Here is a 16,614-nt window from a genome sequence, read left to right on the forward strand (position 1 = left end):
ATCCACAGATCCCACTGCTTTGATAAAAGTGAGCTTGCATCTTTATGCTCTCTCCACTTGAAACTGGCATTAAAGGCAAGTATCCTGGTTAATTTTCTTCTTGGTGGCTAGTGCAGTGCTGTGCTTTGGATTTGGCATGAGAACAGTGTGGTCAGGGACTTCTTGGTTTCTGGCCTTGCCAGCAGGAGGGCTGCAAGAACACAAGAAGGGGGGGAGTGGACATAGCCGAGACAGCTGACCTGAACTAGCTAAACAAGGAGTATTCTATACCATGGGACATCATGCTCGATATATAAACTGGCTGGGGCTGCAGGTTGTTGCTTGGAAACTGGCTAGGCATCAATCAGCAGGTGGTGAGGAACTGTATTGTGCATCACTTGTTTTCTTTTCTCACTTCCCTTTAAATTTCATTCTTCACCCTCCTTTTCATTAGAACTATTATTCTTCTGGTTTTATTTCAACTGTTAAACTATCTTCATCTTAACCCTGGAGTTTTACATTCCTTTCTGATTCGCCTCACCCCACCTTGGGTGAGGGAGGGAGTGAGCCAGTGTGGCTATATGGCACTTAACCCCAGCTGGTAATTAAACCACAAGAGCAAGGAAGGAAAAACATCCCCCATATTAAGTTAGCTGGAGACAAACCATGGTTCTGGTCAATCAGATGAAGTATCAGCCCCATGTGCAGCCAGGTTCTACACACACAGTCCCAGCTAGGCACACAGCTCCCAACCTCATGTGTTTATCCAAAACCAAAACCTCAACAGAGTACCAGTAGCCTCATGTACGAGAGGCTCACAAGACAGTAGGCATCCTGGCCTTGGAATCTTCCCAGAAAAAGAAAATAATCATGCAGCTCCTGGATGATTTGCATTGTCAAATCCAGCCCTTCCATGTGAGCCTCAAAGTCCATTCCAAGAGTACTCTCTCTTCCCCACCTCCCCTCACCTTCTCCACACACCCTGCCCCCCAAAAGCCATCTTAGAGGTGCAGCAGCTGTGGGAAGCTACCTACCTTCTTCACACCTGCCCTTCAACCCAGACAGGGCGAGGAAGCAAGCTTTCTGATATTATGCATAGTCCTCGTGCATTTGATTTCCTTTTTTGAGCCCATTTAAACATGTAGCAAATTCAGATCCTTTTGCCTCAGTCTGAAGAGGATAGGTACAGCAATAGGGAACTGTTCACTCTATCCCAACAGAAGGAAAGGTGGCTCAGCTGTATGAGAATATGGCAAATGGAACATCATTAAACCAAGGGTTAGAGGTACCACAACGATGCCCCTTCCATCAAAAAAATCACCACGCATTTCAATTAAAAAAAAAAAAAAACCACAGAAAAAAAGCATTTTTGTCTTTATTCTTTAAAAGCTGAAATAAAGGGGATATTCCATGACCATAACTTAAAAAAAGATTTAAGATACTACTGACAACTGCAATTAACTCCTGAACCAGGAAGAGAACTGTTATACAAACTTGTTTGTGTCCAGAATTTGTGAAAACAGAATCAAAGCTTGGATATTCAAGCTGAGTATTCAGCTAAGTCTGAGGCTTATAGCCAAAGTAAGGTATTGTTTGAGATATCTGCTAGTTGGCAGCTTAACACAAATTCTCGTTTTAAAAAAAATGTAAAAACCCACAAGTCTGGATATATTCATCTAGAAATTGGTATGTTGTTAGAGGACTCACTCTTGAAATCACTGAGAAACTCACCACAAGCCCTTTAACAGGGACACTGAAGTTTTATCAATCTCTCATGCTGTATCATAAAAAAAAAAAAAAAGAATTTTAAAGTTTTAAACTGCATGAAGGCACCTACATAAATAGCTAACTACTAGTACTAGGTCTTGTGCTCAAATTCAGCATTCCAGACAAAACTTTGCATGTTTGAAATATTTATCATCAGTGAAGATGCATCTCATTTGGGAGAGGCTTATTGCCAACACAACTGATCCCACTGGTCTTAAAACTGACTTGCCTACAAGATCCTAAGAGATTTTGCAGTCCATTTCAGATTAGAATAAATATTTGTTTCTTGCATGTGGTAGCAGTTATTGGAATATTTGGCTCTGTCAGTCTAGTGAATGAAGCTAAAGGAATACTTCTGCCAAAATAAAAGAATTCCTTAGAATGGAAACATGAGTTTTTTAAAGGATCTGCACATTAAAAATACTAACTTTGCAGAGTTTGAAATTAGATTTTCCACAAGTAAAATTATCTGTCAAGCTCTTAAGTAAAAATTGGTAAACAATTTTAATTATGGTAGCCTGGTCAAGATGCATACGGTGGGTATCTGAGGCTTGATATGAAGTAAACCTTTCAATAAGAGTATATAAAATAGTTTTGTAATTATTAGTAATACTTCAGGACAAACTACCAACAAAGGTTGAAAGGGATGTTTAAGAACTTAAAGAATAGAGCAGAACTTCAGTTAAAAAGACTATGTATTATTTATAATGTAGCTATTGCTTTGCTTTTCTGAGGTTCAGAATGCCTCCATCCTCCCTCAAGATCAGCAAAAAACCTCCCCCCTTTCCATCTACGTGCTAGTTTTAGACAAATAACAAGGAAAGCAGTATTTTGATACACTGAACATTTATTGTCTTTCACAAGACAAAATGAAGTTTCCCCAGTTGATGAAAAGCCATCAAGATGACGATAAAGGGGATAGGGTGTGGAATTCCAGTGTACAGTATATGCCATGAATTACCTCCCTGACTACCCTGGAAGAAAGACGATTGATCAATCTCACTGCAACTAAAAAAAACCCAGGATTATAAAATATTTACAGAAAAGAATAGTACAGAAAAAAAGACCTGGACAACCATATGCGTATGAAATGCTGCTAACACTTTTCTGGCTCCTTAAAAACCTGTTCCACTACCCTCACCAGAGCATTCAGGATGTGCAAGGATTCAGGCAGAGCATAGTCACACCCCACTCCCACACCCCCCTCCCCAGAGTACCATTATCTCCCTCCAAGGAAGACCGAGGACTTGAGGGAAGCAGCACCGCCTTTACTGTAATATCTTTCCACCAAGTGGACATGCTAGGTCTGAAAGGTGGTCTCCAGACACTCCTCATCTGCAGCAGTCTCTATTCAGAGCATACTGACACGTTAACCTGTGGGTAGGGAACCATTCCCTGTCATGCGAGCCCTTTCATTGCTTGCAGGAGGACTTTCCCTTCTTCTTCCTCCATGGCGGTCTGATCTGTGTTCAGAGGGGCAGGAAAGCTGACTAGGACTATGACAGGTCACAGAAGACCTTCCATTTCCTTCATGAAAGCTTCATACACATCATCCTTTGTCTGTACAGAGATAGGGGCAGATGATCCAGCCTTAGGGGCAGCTTTGGTTAATGGGAGAGCAGGCTCATCATCCTGTTTTCTCTGGGAGGCGGCCGAAGCCCCTTTATTCTCCCGGCGCACTCGCAAGGCAGTGGGCACAAAGCGAGTGATCTCTGCCTTGGGGTTAGTGATCTGCGGCTTGGCACTGATAGTGGCTGTAGCCTTCTTCTCAATGGTGGCTGCACTGGTGTCATCCGCCTTGGGGCGCTGAATCAAGCTGGGTGGGGCACTCAGTACCCCAGGATTTGGAATGGGAGCTGGCGGGAAGAGCCCAGGTGGGGCAGGTCCTAACGGAGGCACCAGAGGTGGCCGTAACATGCCTGGGCGAGGAGGTGGGATACCTGTGAAGAAGAAGCAGCAACAGCTGACTCCACACCTGGAAGTCTTACAAGCTTTAGTCAAAAAAAAAAAGCACACAGGCTCAGAAAGCCAAGAAGGGAAAAACAAAAACAAACAAACGAAAAAAATGCAGCAGCACTGGCTTTAAAACCAAAACATACAAGGTTTCCAGCCCTGGACCAAATGCTGCTGGTCCTCAGATTTTGAAAGTCTGTGTATTGCTCCCTTTCAAATTTTAAAGTTATACACTGAAAATAAGGTTTCTTGATAATCCATCCCACTGGAATTTCAGACTCATCAGAAAAATGTCTGACCAGGCATAACAAATATCCTTATCTCCAACTCATGAAGTAGAGCACCAGTATAGTACCCAGGGGTTATTCAGAAACAGTCCAGCAGAAGTTTAAACTCTGAAATTCCCCTCTTGAAGACAAGTTTCTTGCTACCAAACTACACACAGTGGCATGGAATTACTTATTATTACACAGGAAAATTTAATAGTATAACACAGCCAGGAACAAACTGGTAACTGATTATACTTACTGGCTTCATCAACACAGCAAGAACTGGGAAAACAGAACAAAAAGACTTGGTACTGAACCAAACAGAACACTTTACCTGGTGGGGCAGGAGGGGGCAGACGAGGAGGAGGACCACGTGGAGGAGGACCTGGGGGCAGACCTGGTGGGGGTCCTGGGGGAGGGCCAGGTGGTCGCCCAGGTGGAGGGCCTGGTGGCAGAAGTCGAGGTAAAGGCCCACGCAATCCTGGTAAGCCAGGAGGTCTCAGAAACGGAGGGGCTCCTGAAAGCAAGTATACAAAAACAGTTCAGTTTAAAAAAAAAAAAAAACACAACCAAAAAACCCCAACAAAACACAAAACTATCCCAGCAGCTAATTACTAAAGATCTTCAACAGTAATTCAAACACTATTCTACCACTAGCCAGCTGTCAGATTAAACAGATCTTCTAGAAGTCTCAAAAAGAGACAGCAGCTGTAGAGTTTACAGTAAAGCTTCTTCGTAATAGTCAAACATAAGTATCATCTCCCACTTGGAAAAAGGGCTTCTCCCCATGTAATGAAGCAATAGCTGAGAACAGATATTGAGCTGAGGTTGTCAGAATTTAAACAGCTAAAAAAACAAATCCAGCTTTTCATTCTGACATTTGATTGCCCTTCTGGCCTGAAAAACAAGTAATTTTGCTCTATTGAAAGTAAATGGCTTGAAGTTCCCCCTCTACGAAGTATCAGAAATGGAACAGCAAGGAAGACATTGGAAAGGGAACTATGCCTGCCCACACCCACAAAAATATTGTGTTCATATAGGATAAAATACATTAAAATCACAGCATATAGTGCTCCTCACTATTGCCCAACTGTTATCTTAGCAATTTAAGAACAAGCAACAGGTTTATACACTTTAATTACAAAACAACCTGTTATGTTATCCAGTTCAACTATATGGCAATGTCATCAACTTACAGAAAATAAATGGTCTTTCTCCAGATCAAAGAAACTCAAGTGATGGCCCTCAAAAAAAAAATAATCCTACACTATAAAACACCCCCAAACCGGTACTGTTTGGCTTTATTGCCAACTGTCTCTAAGCAGTCTAATATTGATACAAATTCAAATTTACTACTTATTTCATCCGAGGATAGTTATCTACCCTAACAAGACTGAAATACATTCATTCAAGTGGTAGAATAGCAGAACCCTTCATTACACTGTAGGTTTAAAAAAAAAAAAAAAAACAACACACAAAAGCCAAAAAAAACCCACCCACAAAAACAAACCACACCAAAATCTGTAACTAGGTAGCAGCTCACAAACCTCTTTAATCATGCCTCAACTCAGCATGGGGAGAATGCCACAAGGGGGGAGGGGGAAGGCACAAAACTGGAGAGGCATGTGGCACCAGGCCCTGTTCTTCATACTCTCAGCACTGGCTCCACTGCCACCTGTCAGCATCAGCGCTAACAAACAAGCCAGTGCCCATCAGGCAGACTACAGCTACAAGAGCCTGATGCCTCAAAAGCACAGTACAGCAACAGACTGACCACAGAAGAAATCACACAGGTCTCAGCAATTACCACGTTGGGCTCTTGTACTGCATCTGTACACATCCTGTAGCTTCAAAACTCCCAAACTGATACACTGCCTGTAGTACCGACAAGCCTGCACCTTCCAAACCAGACTAAACCAAAGTATTCACCTGGTGGAGGGCCAGGAGGAAGGCCGGTGGGCGGACCTGGGGGCCTCAGTGGAGGGGCCGGAGGTGGTCCTAGCGGAGGTGGCCCAGGCATAGGAGGTGCCTGTATCTGAGTTGGAGGAACAGGCTGTGGAGGCGGTTGCTGCTGTTGCGCCTGGGAAGTTGCAGTAGATGATGCAGTCTCTGCAAGAGCTTCCTCACTAAGCTGCTGCTGCTGTTGTGATGTCTCTTCAGACTCTGAGTCTTCTTCCTCCTCCTCCTCCTCTTCTGAATATTCCTCCACTTCTCTCCCTTCTTCTGGAATTTCTTGACCTGGAAATGGAGACATACTTATCATATCTGTCCACAGATAATACCTTTGTGAACATCAGAGAAACCTGAGCACACAGAATACAAAGAGGAAAGATAAACCTTACTTCAAAGGAAACTGATCACATTTTATTGTTAAACATAAAATGAAAATAAATAAAGAAATTGAAAAAATAAATCCACTCTAGACAGAACTCTGCCACCAAGAGCTATCTGTTTCCATGGGAGCTGAAACTTCTACTACCCATCCAAACTGCAGCTATTTTACCTATAGTTTGTGGGAGCTTGCGGGAAGGGAAGGAAATGGGGACTTAACCTCAAAATAAACATAATCCCTGTGTCCAAGAAGCTCCAGCGCCTCTGAAAGACACTGAAGGTGTCTTTCTAAAACAACTGATAGAGTGAAGATTGGTTGGTTTAACTTATTTCTGCAAAAGGTTATTTTTAGGGAGTACAAATCCTTACAGGTTACAGGCTGAGCCTACAGACTCACCCTTTCTTTTTCATTAAAAAGTTCGTATTTAATTTGAGCAGCTGTTTAAAAAGTAAGCAAGATAAAATTTAGCTGAAAAAAACTATCCCAGTACATCAAAAAACCCCTGTTTCTACTATAACTTCAACTCTGCTATGCAAAACACACACCAGTAGATTAAAAAATAATAATAAAAAACCCAAATCCACAAATACCTAACCACAGTTTATACTCTTAGCAGATATTACATTGTAACAGTAAAATATTTACTCTATAAAATAAAAACTGTGCAAACAAAAGTCAGCTTGCTGGATAAACCTTAACTGGAAGCCTAATGGCATTATCTCCACTTAATATACCCATCTCACTCACCTGCCATTCGTAGCATCATGGCCTGGAGTGGAGTCAGTTCTTTCATGTTCTTTTTCTTTTTTCGTGACTTCCCAGGCATGTCTGCAAACCGTACACTATGACCTGGGGAAAGCAAAGCATGGGCAAGGGTGGTGGGAGGTGGGAAGAAAATAAAAATAAGATAGATTTAAGTCTCCTACCTGGTATGGATAACATATCATTCTAACATAACGATGCTCCTTACATAAGGGTTAAAACATTGGTGTTACTGATTATTTGAAGTTTTGCTAATCTAGTATTCTCTATGAATTTGTCTCCCCAAAGCAGTAAAAAAACAAACCCAAACACTATCCAAAAGCAAAAAAGATCATTTCCTTCTGATCCATCTACTGGTAAAAATTACTCAGCTGTAATTTAGGTGAGTTAGAACTGAATTAGCTGGCTAAACAAATTACTCCACCACCACCCCAGCGTCAGGAAAACAGACACAGACTCTGTTAAGTAGTGTTTCTCTTCGGAAAAAAAAAAAATCTAACCCCCATGTGCAGCTTTCCACCATACCTGATTTCTTTTCTTCACCACCTTCCCTCTCCTTGTCATTATCACGATGCAGAAAGTCCTCGCCTTCACTGTCTGCATCTGACCTATCGCTGTCACTATCATCACTACTCTCATCATGCTTGTCTTGATCCATATCCTCAGGATAACCTTCATCTTCACTAGTACTGGACATATCATCTTCATGCCCTCGCTGTCCTGCAGGAAGCAAAGTATTAGGAAATGAATAAACTTAAAATACAAAACATTGTCTTACACATCAGTGTATATCTACAGTTAGAAAAATCCCCTCAGCAACAGCATAGACATATTGTCAACCCTTTACTGTTTAGCACACAGTCTTGAGAGTCTACTTATAAGACTTACTATTAACCAGCTGGTTAATTTGCATAGAAACAAGTGAAGGCAACTCCTATCTGTAACTCATTAGACCATTTGTTTGCCAAAAGTCCACTATTAAGATACTTTGATGCTTTCCAGTATGCAATAAATCTGATCTACGCATTCACAAGTTTCTAAGGACGATACAGTAACTGGGTGAAAAGGAGGATCTAGGCTCTCCTACCAAATGCATACCCAGGGTTGGCTGGGGGTTTTGTTGTTGTGATTTTGGTTTGGGGTGGGTTTTCAGGGTTGGTTTTGGTTGGGGGGGGGGGGGGGGGGGGGGGGGGGGGGGGGGTGTTGGTTTTTGTTTTTTTTTTTGTTTTTTTTTTGTTTTTTTTTTTTTTTTTTAAAAAGGAAGACTTCTCTGAAGATGGCTGTGTTTTTCTTAAGGGACACTATGTACAATGTTTCAGCACTGTTAAGATTACATAGAAAAATATTTAAACTGTGCAACCTAATTACAAAGATTCTGAAAGTTAAAATCAAAAGTTTCAACACTTAAAACATTGCTGATAACAATAATGCAGATATTATGAAATATACCAGAATCACCTCAGAGGCATAATCGCTTATAAAGAGTCCTTCAAGCAGTATTAACACCCATAATGCTCAGAGAATACCTTGTCTAGGGCACACTATGTTTGTACTAGTACTATTATTAGCAGCAAAACACAGAACTCAAAACCCCAGACAGTAATAGGAAAATCCTTACCTGCTTCAGAACTGTAAGAAATCTCCTCTTCTCGCCTTCGAGGAGCCATCTCCAAGGTGAAACCCACTTTACGGCCATACATCTGTAGGACTTGAGGTGGAGGTGGCCCTGGTGGAGGTCCAGGGGGTTTCCTGCCTGGAGGTAAACGTGGAACACCAAGCCCAGGAGGAGGAAGTACAGAAATAGACCGAACTGGTGGTCTGGAAATAAGAAAGGAAATGAAAATGGTAGGAACACAAACAAATGAAAGCAAACATGCACTTAACAGAATACTTTAGCCTTGTCTCAATTGCTTACACAGCAGCCTTCTAAGAAGAAACATGAGCATTTATAAAGAATAGATTCGTCTCAAGGAGTTTACAACCCCATACAAAGACACGACTGCTGAAGGTCAGACAAAAGTAAGCTTTTTGGAAGGCAACTGAAGACAACAAATAAAGCAAGACTTGAATCCCAACAAAGAAGCAGAATGAAATAATTACAAAGTTGGTGAAAACAGAAGGCTGTTCCAAAAGAAACAGAACTAGTATTAGAATGACAAACCTAGTAAGTAAACCAGAAGTTTAAACTCAACATACTAGTAAGACTAAAAAACACATACGGCAATTTAAGGGGCATTGATGTTCAAAGTGGCAAAGCTTTAAGTTTTACTGATATGCAGAAAGACAAACACTGGAAGATACAGTGTATTACTCAAAGCACTTTAAACAAAAACCTGTAATAGTAGAGAAAGATTTAAAAGGGCTTTGGTTACAAGAAAAGTACAATTCACTCATACAGAATTCCTCATTTCTGCTGTCAATACTAACTCTGTTTCTACCCTTAGCTCCTCCCCAGTAATAAGAGTGCTCCTTTTTTCTTCCCTTCCCAAGTTTCTTTTTTCACTTACCCATAGGCTGATGTCTTCTTGAGGATAGAAGGTGGCTGGGCCCCTGGAAGGGGAATGTCCTGTATGAGGATGTTGGAGGGAGCATGTGGCATATCTGGTAAGGGGATACTTTCCACTTCAACATGCTGAGCATTCTGGGGAGGAAAAAAAGAAAAAAAAAAAAAAAGAGATAATTGGTTACTCCCACAGAAACTACTGCACAACCTCATTACCTTTCAGAGTACAGAACACATGGGACCTGCCATCACTTGCCAAGTTGTCTGTTCTTAGGGCATGTTACCTTGTAGCAGTTCATGAAAAATACTTGGGAAAATGTCAGCAGTAAAAGCTTTCAATGCAAAACAAATACATGCAGTGCACCTCTGAAAGGCTTTACTATTTCAAAATCAGTCATATTTCCATTTCCTTTTAGACCTTCAGCCCCAAAGCAAAGGGGCTACAGACAAGTATGTCTGTATTTAAGTATCCAGAAGGCAAAAGTTATAAGCTGCTGCATATTCCAAAAGAAAAAAATTATAATCTTACAGATACTTGCAGTTGGGCAACATTATGTTCTCCAATAGGGTAGAGAAGAATGTCAAAGAAAACCCTTTAAAGGAATGCCAAAGGATTCTCATTGTTTCCAGCAACAGTTTTAGCAGAAATTCACAGAAATATCAACTGCACATTCACAAGCTCTCTCTCCAATACAGAAAACAAACTCTCATATTGTTAATTTGCAACTTAAAATTTCCCTTTCCCCTGTAACATCACATTGAATGAAATCAGTATATCAGAGATGAGAACAGACTTGACAACCCCCATGCTGTCCTTACTGAAATGCTGTAACTAAAGATACTACGCAAATTCATGTAAGTACTTAATATGGGCCACGACATATACACTGTCTCTCAAAAGTTCTCTTCCTTTCCAAATGTCACGCTTAACTAGCAAAAATTATACCCTACCACAATTACAAGCCTGAAAGAATAATTATTACCTTGACAGCATCAAAATATTGGCTGAGTTGTGATCTCTTCTGCTCATACTCTACTTCCAGCTTGCGCAGTTCTTTATAGATGTCAGGATTCTCTTTCTCATAGAGCCGCAAGATACGCTCAAAAGTCTCACGAAGTTTTTTGCGTTTATCCTTTAGCACTTTTTCATTAAGTTGTGGTTGCTGTACTGGGTTAAACTCTAATACAAGACCACAAAAAACAAGCCCAAAAATTCCTAGGTTACTCTACTGCACAACTGTGATGAACGAAACAACTTCAAAGCAAACAATTTTCAACCCCTATTTTCAGGAAGTCTTCAGCCTTATGATAATCCTCTCCTTCAACTTTACGTTAATATCACACACACTACTCATTATCAGCCACCTTCCTGGAAAAAAAAAAGTTATCTTTGATGGCAACATACCACCTCAAATCATAATTAATCCCCAATTGTTCATAGAATCTCCCCTTCTAACAGAAAAGGAAAAACATTACTCTATTTTAGTCTCCTAGTCATCCCTTAAAACTTTGTCATGCATCTCCATAAACCACTGCCTAAGTCCAACACCTGGTATCTCTCACTCACCCATCTCATCCAATTTCTCCATGTCCCTGATAATCTGCTTTGGATCTTTCATCTTCAGTACAGCTGCTCGTACCATCATTCGTTGCTTTTTGTTCTAAGAAAATCAGAGATCAAGCAGATCAGAAAAGTGTCACAGAAGAGAGAGCGATAACAGCTGTATCAAATACCCCCTTCTCAGTATTTCCAGTCTGCAGGAAAAACACACCTCAAGATGTCGTGCAAATACTAACCACAGCACAAATCTGCAGCAAAGGGAATTAAAAATTCTGGCTATCTTGCTAATTACAAATGCTTCTGGAACTCGTTCACTCAGATTAAGATACATACAATCAACAAGATAACCAACTGACAAAATGCATACAGTTAAAACACACTAAAAAAGTATGCAAGTCTTAGGTAGTTTATCTGTTGTTTAGGTGGGTTTTTTTTAATTCCCAAGTACTTAAAATAACATTTCAAAAACTGTAATCATTACAAGTTAGAACACAGCAGATGACCGAGATGGTAAAAGACCTTGTTGCAGCTTGATAGTTTGGAGAGTGCTGTGACAATTGGTGCCCCATGTGAGGCCTTTCAGATTATGAGGCTGAGTGTAATGAGCAGCGACAGCAGTGATGGCTGTGCTGGGGAATGTTTGAAGTTTTGAACAGTGACGGCAGTGCCCAATGTAGCAGAAACAGGCAGGGATAGCCTGTGATCCAGATCACATTGAGATAGGAGGGAAGAGCCTGGGGATCTGGATCAGACACCGGTAAAGGTGAGCTGTTGGGATCAAAGAGAAGGAAGCCTGACTGTCGTGGAGTTAAGAGACTGAGGGTAAAGGGCAATAGTGGCAGAGTACACGGCCAGACGTGGCAGCAGCCCACAGCGGTGGTGGGTACAGAGCGGGTCCAGCTAGACAGCGGTGATGGCTGTGCTGGGGGAAGGCACAAGAGCAGCCAAGGAAGAGGTAAGAGAGGAAGAAGCAGAGAGAAGAGAGGGAACACACACCCTGGATGAGGTTAAACGAGGAGAAGGCAGCAGAGAGCATGAAGAGTATGCTGGTATGAGATGGTAAAAGACCTTGTTGCAGCTTGATAGTTTGGAGAGTGCTGCGACAGATGATGAGACAGTTACCCAAAACAAGATTTCCATTTATGTTTTCTTAAGCTACTCGTTTGGAAAGTATTTTCTGAAGTCAATCTTAGAATATCAACCAAAACATCTGTAGTCTATGCATCAGCCGCAGCCCAATACAGTCACAAACATCATACTTTTTACTTGGCATTGCCTGTACTCATTCCTGATCTTTTTATTTACCTTCTTTAGTTCCCTTTTCCGAGCTTCCTTCCCTAGAAAGGAGGGGGGAAAAAAGAAAGAAAAAGTGAAGACTTGAAAGAGACAATCAAATCCATGAAGAACCTTTCCTTCATCAAGATTAGTGCTGTTTCTCAAGAGTTCACTCATTTTACACATACTATAACTGTTTAACTCATCTTGCTACTGATAAATACAGCATGAAACATTTTTCATGTGTTACACAAAAGGGATACAGCAGTCTTCATGTCTCCAGAAGCAGCGGCATTTGTATACAAAAAAGAACAGGCAGCAAAAGTCAGAGCGATATGTGCAGTCATGAAAGGACTGCTGCCCAGAAGCTGAAACAGATTCAACAGACAACCCACTTTAAAAATATGTAGGCTTTGAGTATGCATCTGAAATAAAGTACATTCACTGTGGAAGTCAAGATTTTCTTTCTCTGCTTAGCAGAGTATCTGGCATACTGCCAAAAGGAAAAAACGGTTAGACAATTCCCTCATCTAAACAGAGCATCTACAAAATTTAACATTTCTCAAATTCTAGCTTCAAACAGAAACTAAGTCCCAAGAAACAGCTTGCAGTTTAGTCAAAAGCTAGGTACAAAGGTCTTTGAACACTGATAACTACAGCAAAAACTAAAAGAAGCAACAGCATGAAAGCAAGCAGGTTTATCAGGATATTTTTTTTTAACAAAACTCAAATACAATTTTTCAAAATAGGGAAACTCAATTCTGATTCACAGGTGAAGATCATATCATCAGAGAAAGCTTTTTATCTGCTTCCCTAAGACTCCCCCATTCCCATCTGCTTAGCTTTTACAAATACTTACGGGCCTGATCCGTGGGATTCATAAACTTCCCACTCTTGGTGGATGATGTAGATCTCCGCCCCATTTTGACCTTTTCCCTTCTGCCTCAAAAAAAATCCTTTAAAAAAGACAGATCTGGAAAAGATGACATGGTTTCAGGTCCTATGCACCAGTAGGTTGAATATGCTTATTTCTCTTCTCTGTATCAGCAAGTTGCTCCCTCAAAAAAAGCAAATACTTGTGAGGTCCTCAAACCCTACTACAGGCTCAGGCATTCACATCAAAATCACCCTACATTAACTAAGTACTACTATTTAACTAAGTACCTACTTACTACTACTTTACTAAGCACCTATTTTAAGATAATCATCTACTCCATTACTCACTCCAAAATTCAAACCGAGAAGCTTCTTGCTTATACCATGGTGAGGAACTGGGGAAAGAGAAACATACATTGTATTTTTATAACAGCATATCAGAGCCCTTCTAGCTTTTCATTTACTTTTATATAAGCTCTCCAATTTTTACATTTCCATTCCTCTTTCAAATGTTTCCCACAAATTTCCTCCTTTTCTCAGACTTTTAGGCTGCCTTGATTTCTCTCCCAAGTACCCACCGTATCCAACATGTGTTCCATACACATCTGTGTCTTCTCCTCCCCATAAACCACTGCTCTTATGCTCTCTACCTCCATCAGTGTTATTTCAAGCTATGTTATGATGACCAGAGAAAAAAGGTTACTCTGGAAAGAGTTATTTCCTGTCTTTAGACATTTCTTCAACTATGTAAGTGTCTAAACTACCACCTGTGATGTTTCTCTCACAGCTCTAATCTCCCCCCACCTCCACCCCTACTTCCCTGCCAAAACATTGTGTGTTGGGAGAGGGGGATGAGGGGGGGAAGCGGGGGCGGGACATACGGCAAACAACAAAATAATCCCACCACACAACAGATTCTACCCCAAAATCTAAAACACCCTCTGAAATTTAGGAGCTGCTGGGATGTAGCTTTCTAGTCACCATACTGCATCCAAATAGATCACCACCAAAGTGAAAGCATTCACAAGTTCGATATGAAGTTTTCTGCAGCCTAACTGCAGTCACTATGTGCATCCTTTTCTCATGCTTACATAAGATACTACCTCCAAACTACTAAATTACATGCCTCCCCTTACCCCCCAGAAAGACATTTAAGCTCTGTGCTTCATTTCATACTTTATGGCCCAACAGAAGGGGTCCCTAGCAAGCTCCAAGAACTGACCCCATTCAATGCACTGACTAGTTAAAATCTGCAGAGCTCTGCTCACGGCTTACGCTACCAGGTTACGCTCTCAGGTGGCCTGCTGTTTGCCAGAGCACCCCACGATTTGTGATCCCCAAAAACATATTCCCTTTTTCTAAGATCATGACTTTTTTGCATGACACTATCATTTCTTTAGGCGGGAAGCTCACCAAACAGAGATAGAAGTTAAGAGTTGCACCTCGTATTTATAACATTTAAAGGCTAAAGAGAAAGAGAATAAACTTCTGAAACCTTGACCCCAAATCCTCTTCGGGCACAAAGCTAAGAGCTTCAATGCTACAAACTAACATCCGAAAGTGAAAAAAACAACAACCACTAAAGTTATGATTATTTTTTTGCTCACTGAGGACAGAGGCAGAAAGCCTCCCACGAGGCACACGACTGCCTACCCTCCTCCCGCGGCGGAGGAAGCGAAGGCGCAGTGCAAACCGCCGCCTTCCCCTCGCTTCGCTTCGCTTCCCTTCCTCTTCCCCCCACCCCAGCACGGCCCCGGTCCTCTCACCCCTCCGCCCGGCCGGGGCGGCCCGGCTCTCTCCTACTGCGGCCTCTATAACCCCCGCGCTCCCCGCCGCCGCGGCCCCACCGCCATCTTGAACCGGGACCGAATGGCGCGCCGCCGCAAAGCGCGACTGCCGTGCCGTGCCGCGCCGCGCGGAACCGCGCTCCGGAAGTGGCGACTTTGGCGCGTCAGCTCCGACTGATTCCGCCGCCCCTCGCTGCCCCGCCTGGAGGCTCCTCTATGGGTGGGCAGGGGGTGGGGCCGGGAGGCGGGCAGGGGGCGTGGCTGGCAGGCAGGGCAGCGGAGCGGCGGCCGGTGGCGCCTGTGGGGTGCGGGAGTGCCGTGCCGGTGCGACCGGCGATGGAAACGCGCTGTGGCAGAAGAGGAGCCCTGTGAACGTGGTCACTGCGGGCACTGCCCCCGCGCTCTCCTGGGGGGGGCTGCGCAGCGCCTCCCTGCCCCCAAACACGGCGGGGCCGCGAGAAGCCCCTGTCCGTGGGGAATGGGGGCGAAGAAGCGCTGAGGGTGCAGGAGGCCCGCCTAGTCTCAGCCGTTAATACGCGTTGCTTGCTGGGTTGGCCTGAACGCAGCACTGCTCCCCTGTTAGTAGGGCTGGCATCCCTTGGCACCCCTCGGTTAGGCTCCTGTGCCAGCTGCTGTTTGGGGGGACTACCAGAGAAAAGGGACCGGATGACATTCATCAGGCAACCCGGGCCATACAACGAACACAGTCTGGAGCCAGCAGGGACCGCAGAAACTGCTCTGTTACTTGTCTTTCACTGCAGCCACTCTTGCGGTGTGATCAGCTTTGCAGAGGCTGGTGGACACTTCGGTAGGAACTGTTACACCTCATTGCCCAAAGTGCCTCTCCCAGCAAAAGTCCCCAGACACATGAAAAACCAGGATAAAGGTAGACAAAACAGCCCCTGGGAGACCAGTTACATCACTGTGAATAAGGAGGGGGCAAGCAATGAAGGATGGGTGCAGGCCTGAAGAAACAACATGCCAGGGGGAGGTTACAGGAAGGACATTTTTCTATTCACCAAAGCACCTGACAGCAGAGGTGGTCTAACGCCCAAGCAGGATTTTTAGACCCCCTGCTCTGGGTGAAGGTACCATGCAACACGATGTTGTTACAGTTTTTCAAATAATGGAGGCTTAGTTGGCAAACTTGAAAATTACAAAGGATCCTTGCAGGGTGGGCAAGAGCAAGACTACAAGCTGCACGTCACATTAACACCGACATCAGCTGCAAACCGCACAAAATCTAAGTCAGCAAGTGGCCAGCCCAGAGGCATCCTCAGAGACAGAGCTTCAAGAGCTCTCAGCACCTAGGAGTCTTGCTAACCATGTACACAGCAGCCATCCGCACCCTGTGCCTCCTTGGCCTGTTCTGTTACATGGTTCTTGTTACCAGAAAGAATTTGCTGCAGGGCAGATTTCCATTGCAACAATCCAGTGTTTGTTTCTACACAGGTTTGGAAGCAGCTTAGACTGGTTTGTGCTGGTTTACAGGTTTTTTTCTTCTTTGGAACTGTTCTTATTTGAAACATGCATATTATACAGTTATAATT

General features: G+C 42.9%; 1 protein-coding gene across 2 annotated transcripts; it reads right to left on the reverse strand.

The window, feature by feature from the left end:
• Nucleotides 1-1,791: 1,791 nt before the first annotated feature.
• On the reverse strand, nucleotides 1,792-15,245 carry WBP11 (WW domain binding protein 11). Of its 2 annotated transcripts, XM_080393114.1 has the most exons (13): nucleotides 15,044-15,245; nucleotides 13,626-13,672; nucleotides 13,261-13,374; nucleotides 12,432-12,463; nucleotides 11,133-11,226; nucleotides 10,549-10,745; nucleotides 9,570-9,703; nucleotides 8,681-8,880; nucleotides 7,588-7,782; nucleotides 7,048-7,149; nucleotides 5,898-6,206; nucleotides 4,303-4,485; nucleotides 1,792-3,686 (listed from the first exon to the last, which is right to left on the reverse strand). In XM_080393114.1, the coding sequence occupies exons 3-13, from the start codon at nucleotides 13,322-13,324 to the stop codon at nucleotides 3,253-3,255; spliced, it is 1,944 nt and encodes a 647-aa protein (XP_080249240.1). In that variant the 5' UTR covers nucleotides 13,325-13,374; nucleotides 13,626-13,672; nucleotides 15,044-15,245; the 3' UTR covers nucleotides 1,792-3,252. The 2 variants fall into 2 exon arrangements, with proteins under 2 accessions (XP_080249240.1, XP_080249239.1); XM_080393113.1 differs by lacking the exon at nucleotides 13,626-13,672.
• Between the last annotated feature and the right edge of the window lie 1,369 nt (nucleotides 15,246-16,614).

This window comes from Falco punctatus (assembly GCF_963210335.1).
Source record: "Falco punctatus genome assembly, chromosome: 6".
Classification (NCBI taxonomy): Eukaryota; Metazoa; Chordata; class Aves; order Falconiformes; family Falconidae; genus Falco; species Falco punctatus.

Coding starts and splice junctions, on each gene's coding strand:
- WBP11 (XM_080393113.1), bottom strand. CDS start 13,324: ATGGGGCGGAGATCTACATCATCCACCAAGAGTGGGAAGTTTATGAAT. Junction 12,464..13,260: donor GAATCCCACGGATCAGGCCC/GTAAGTATTTGT, acceptor CCTCCTTTCTAG/GGAAGGAAGCTCGGAAAAGG. Junction 3,687..4,302: donor GCCCCCTCCTGCCCCACCAG/GTAAAGTGTTCT, acceptor TCTTCTTCACAG/GTATCCCACCTCCTCGCCCA.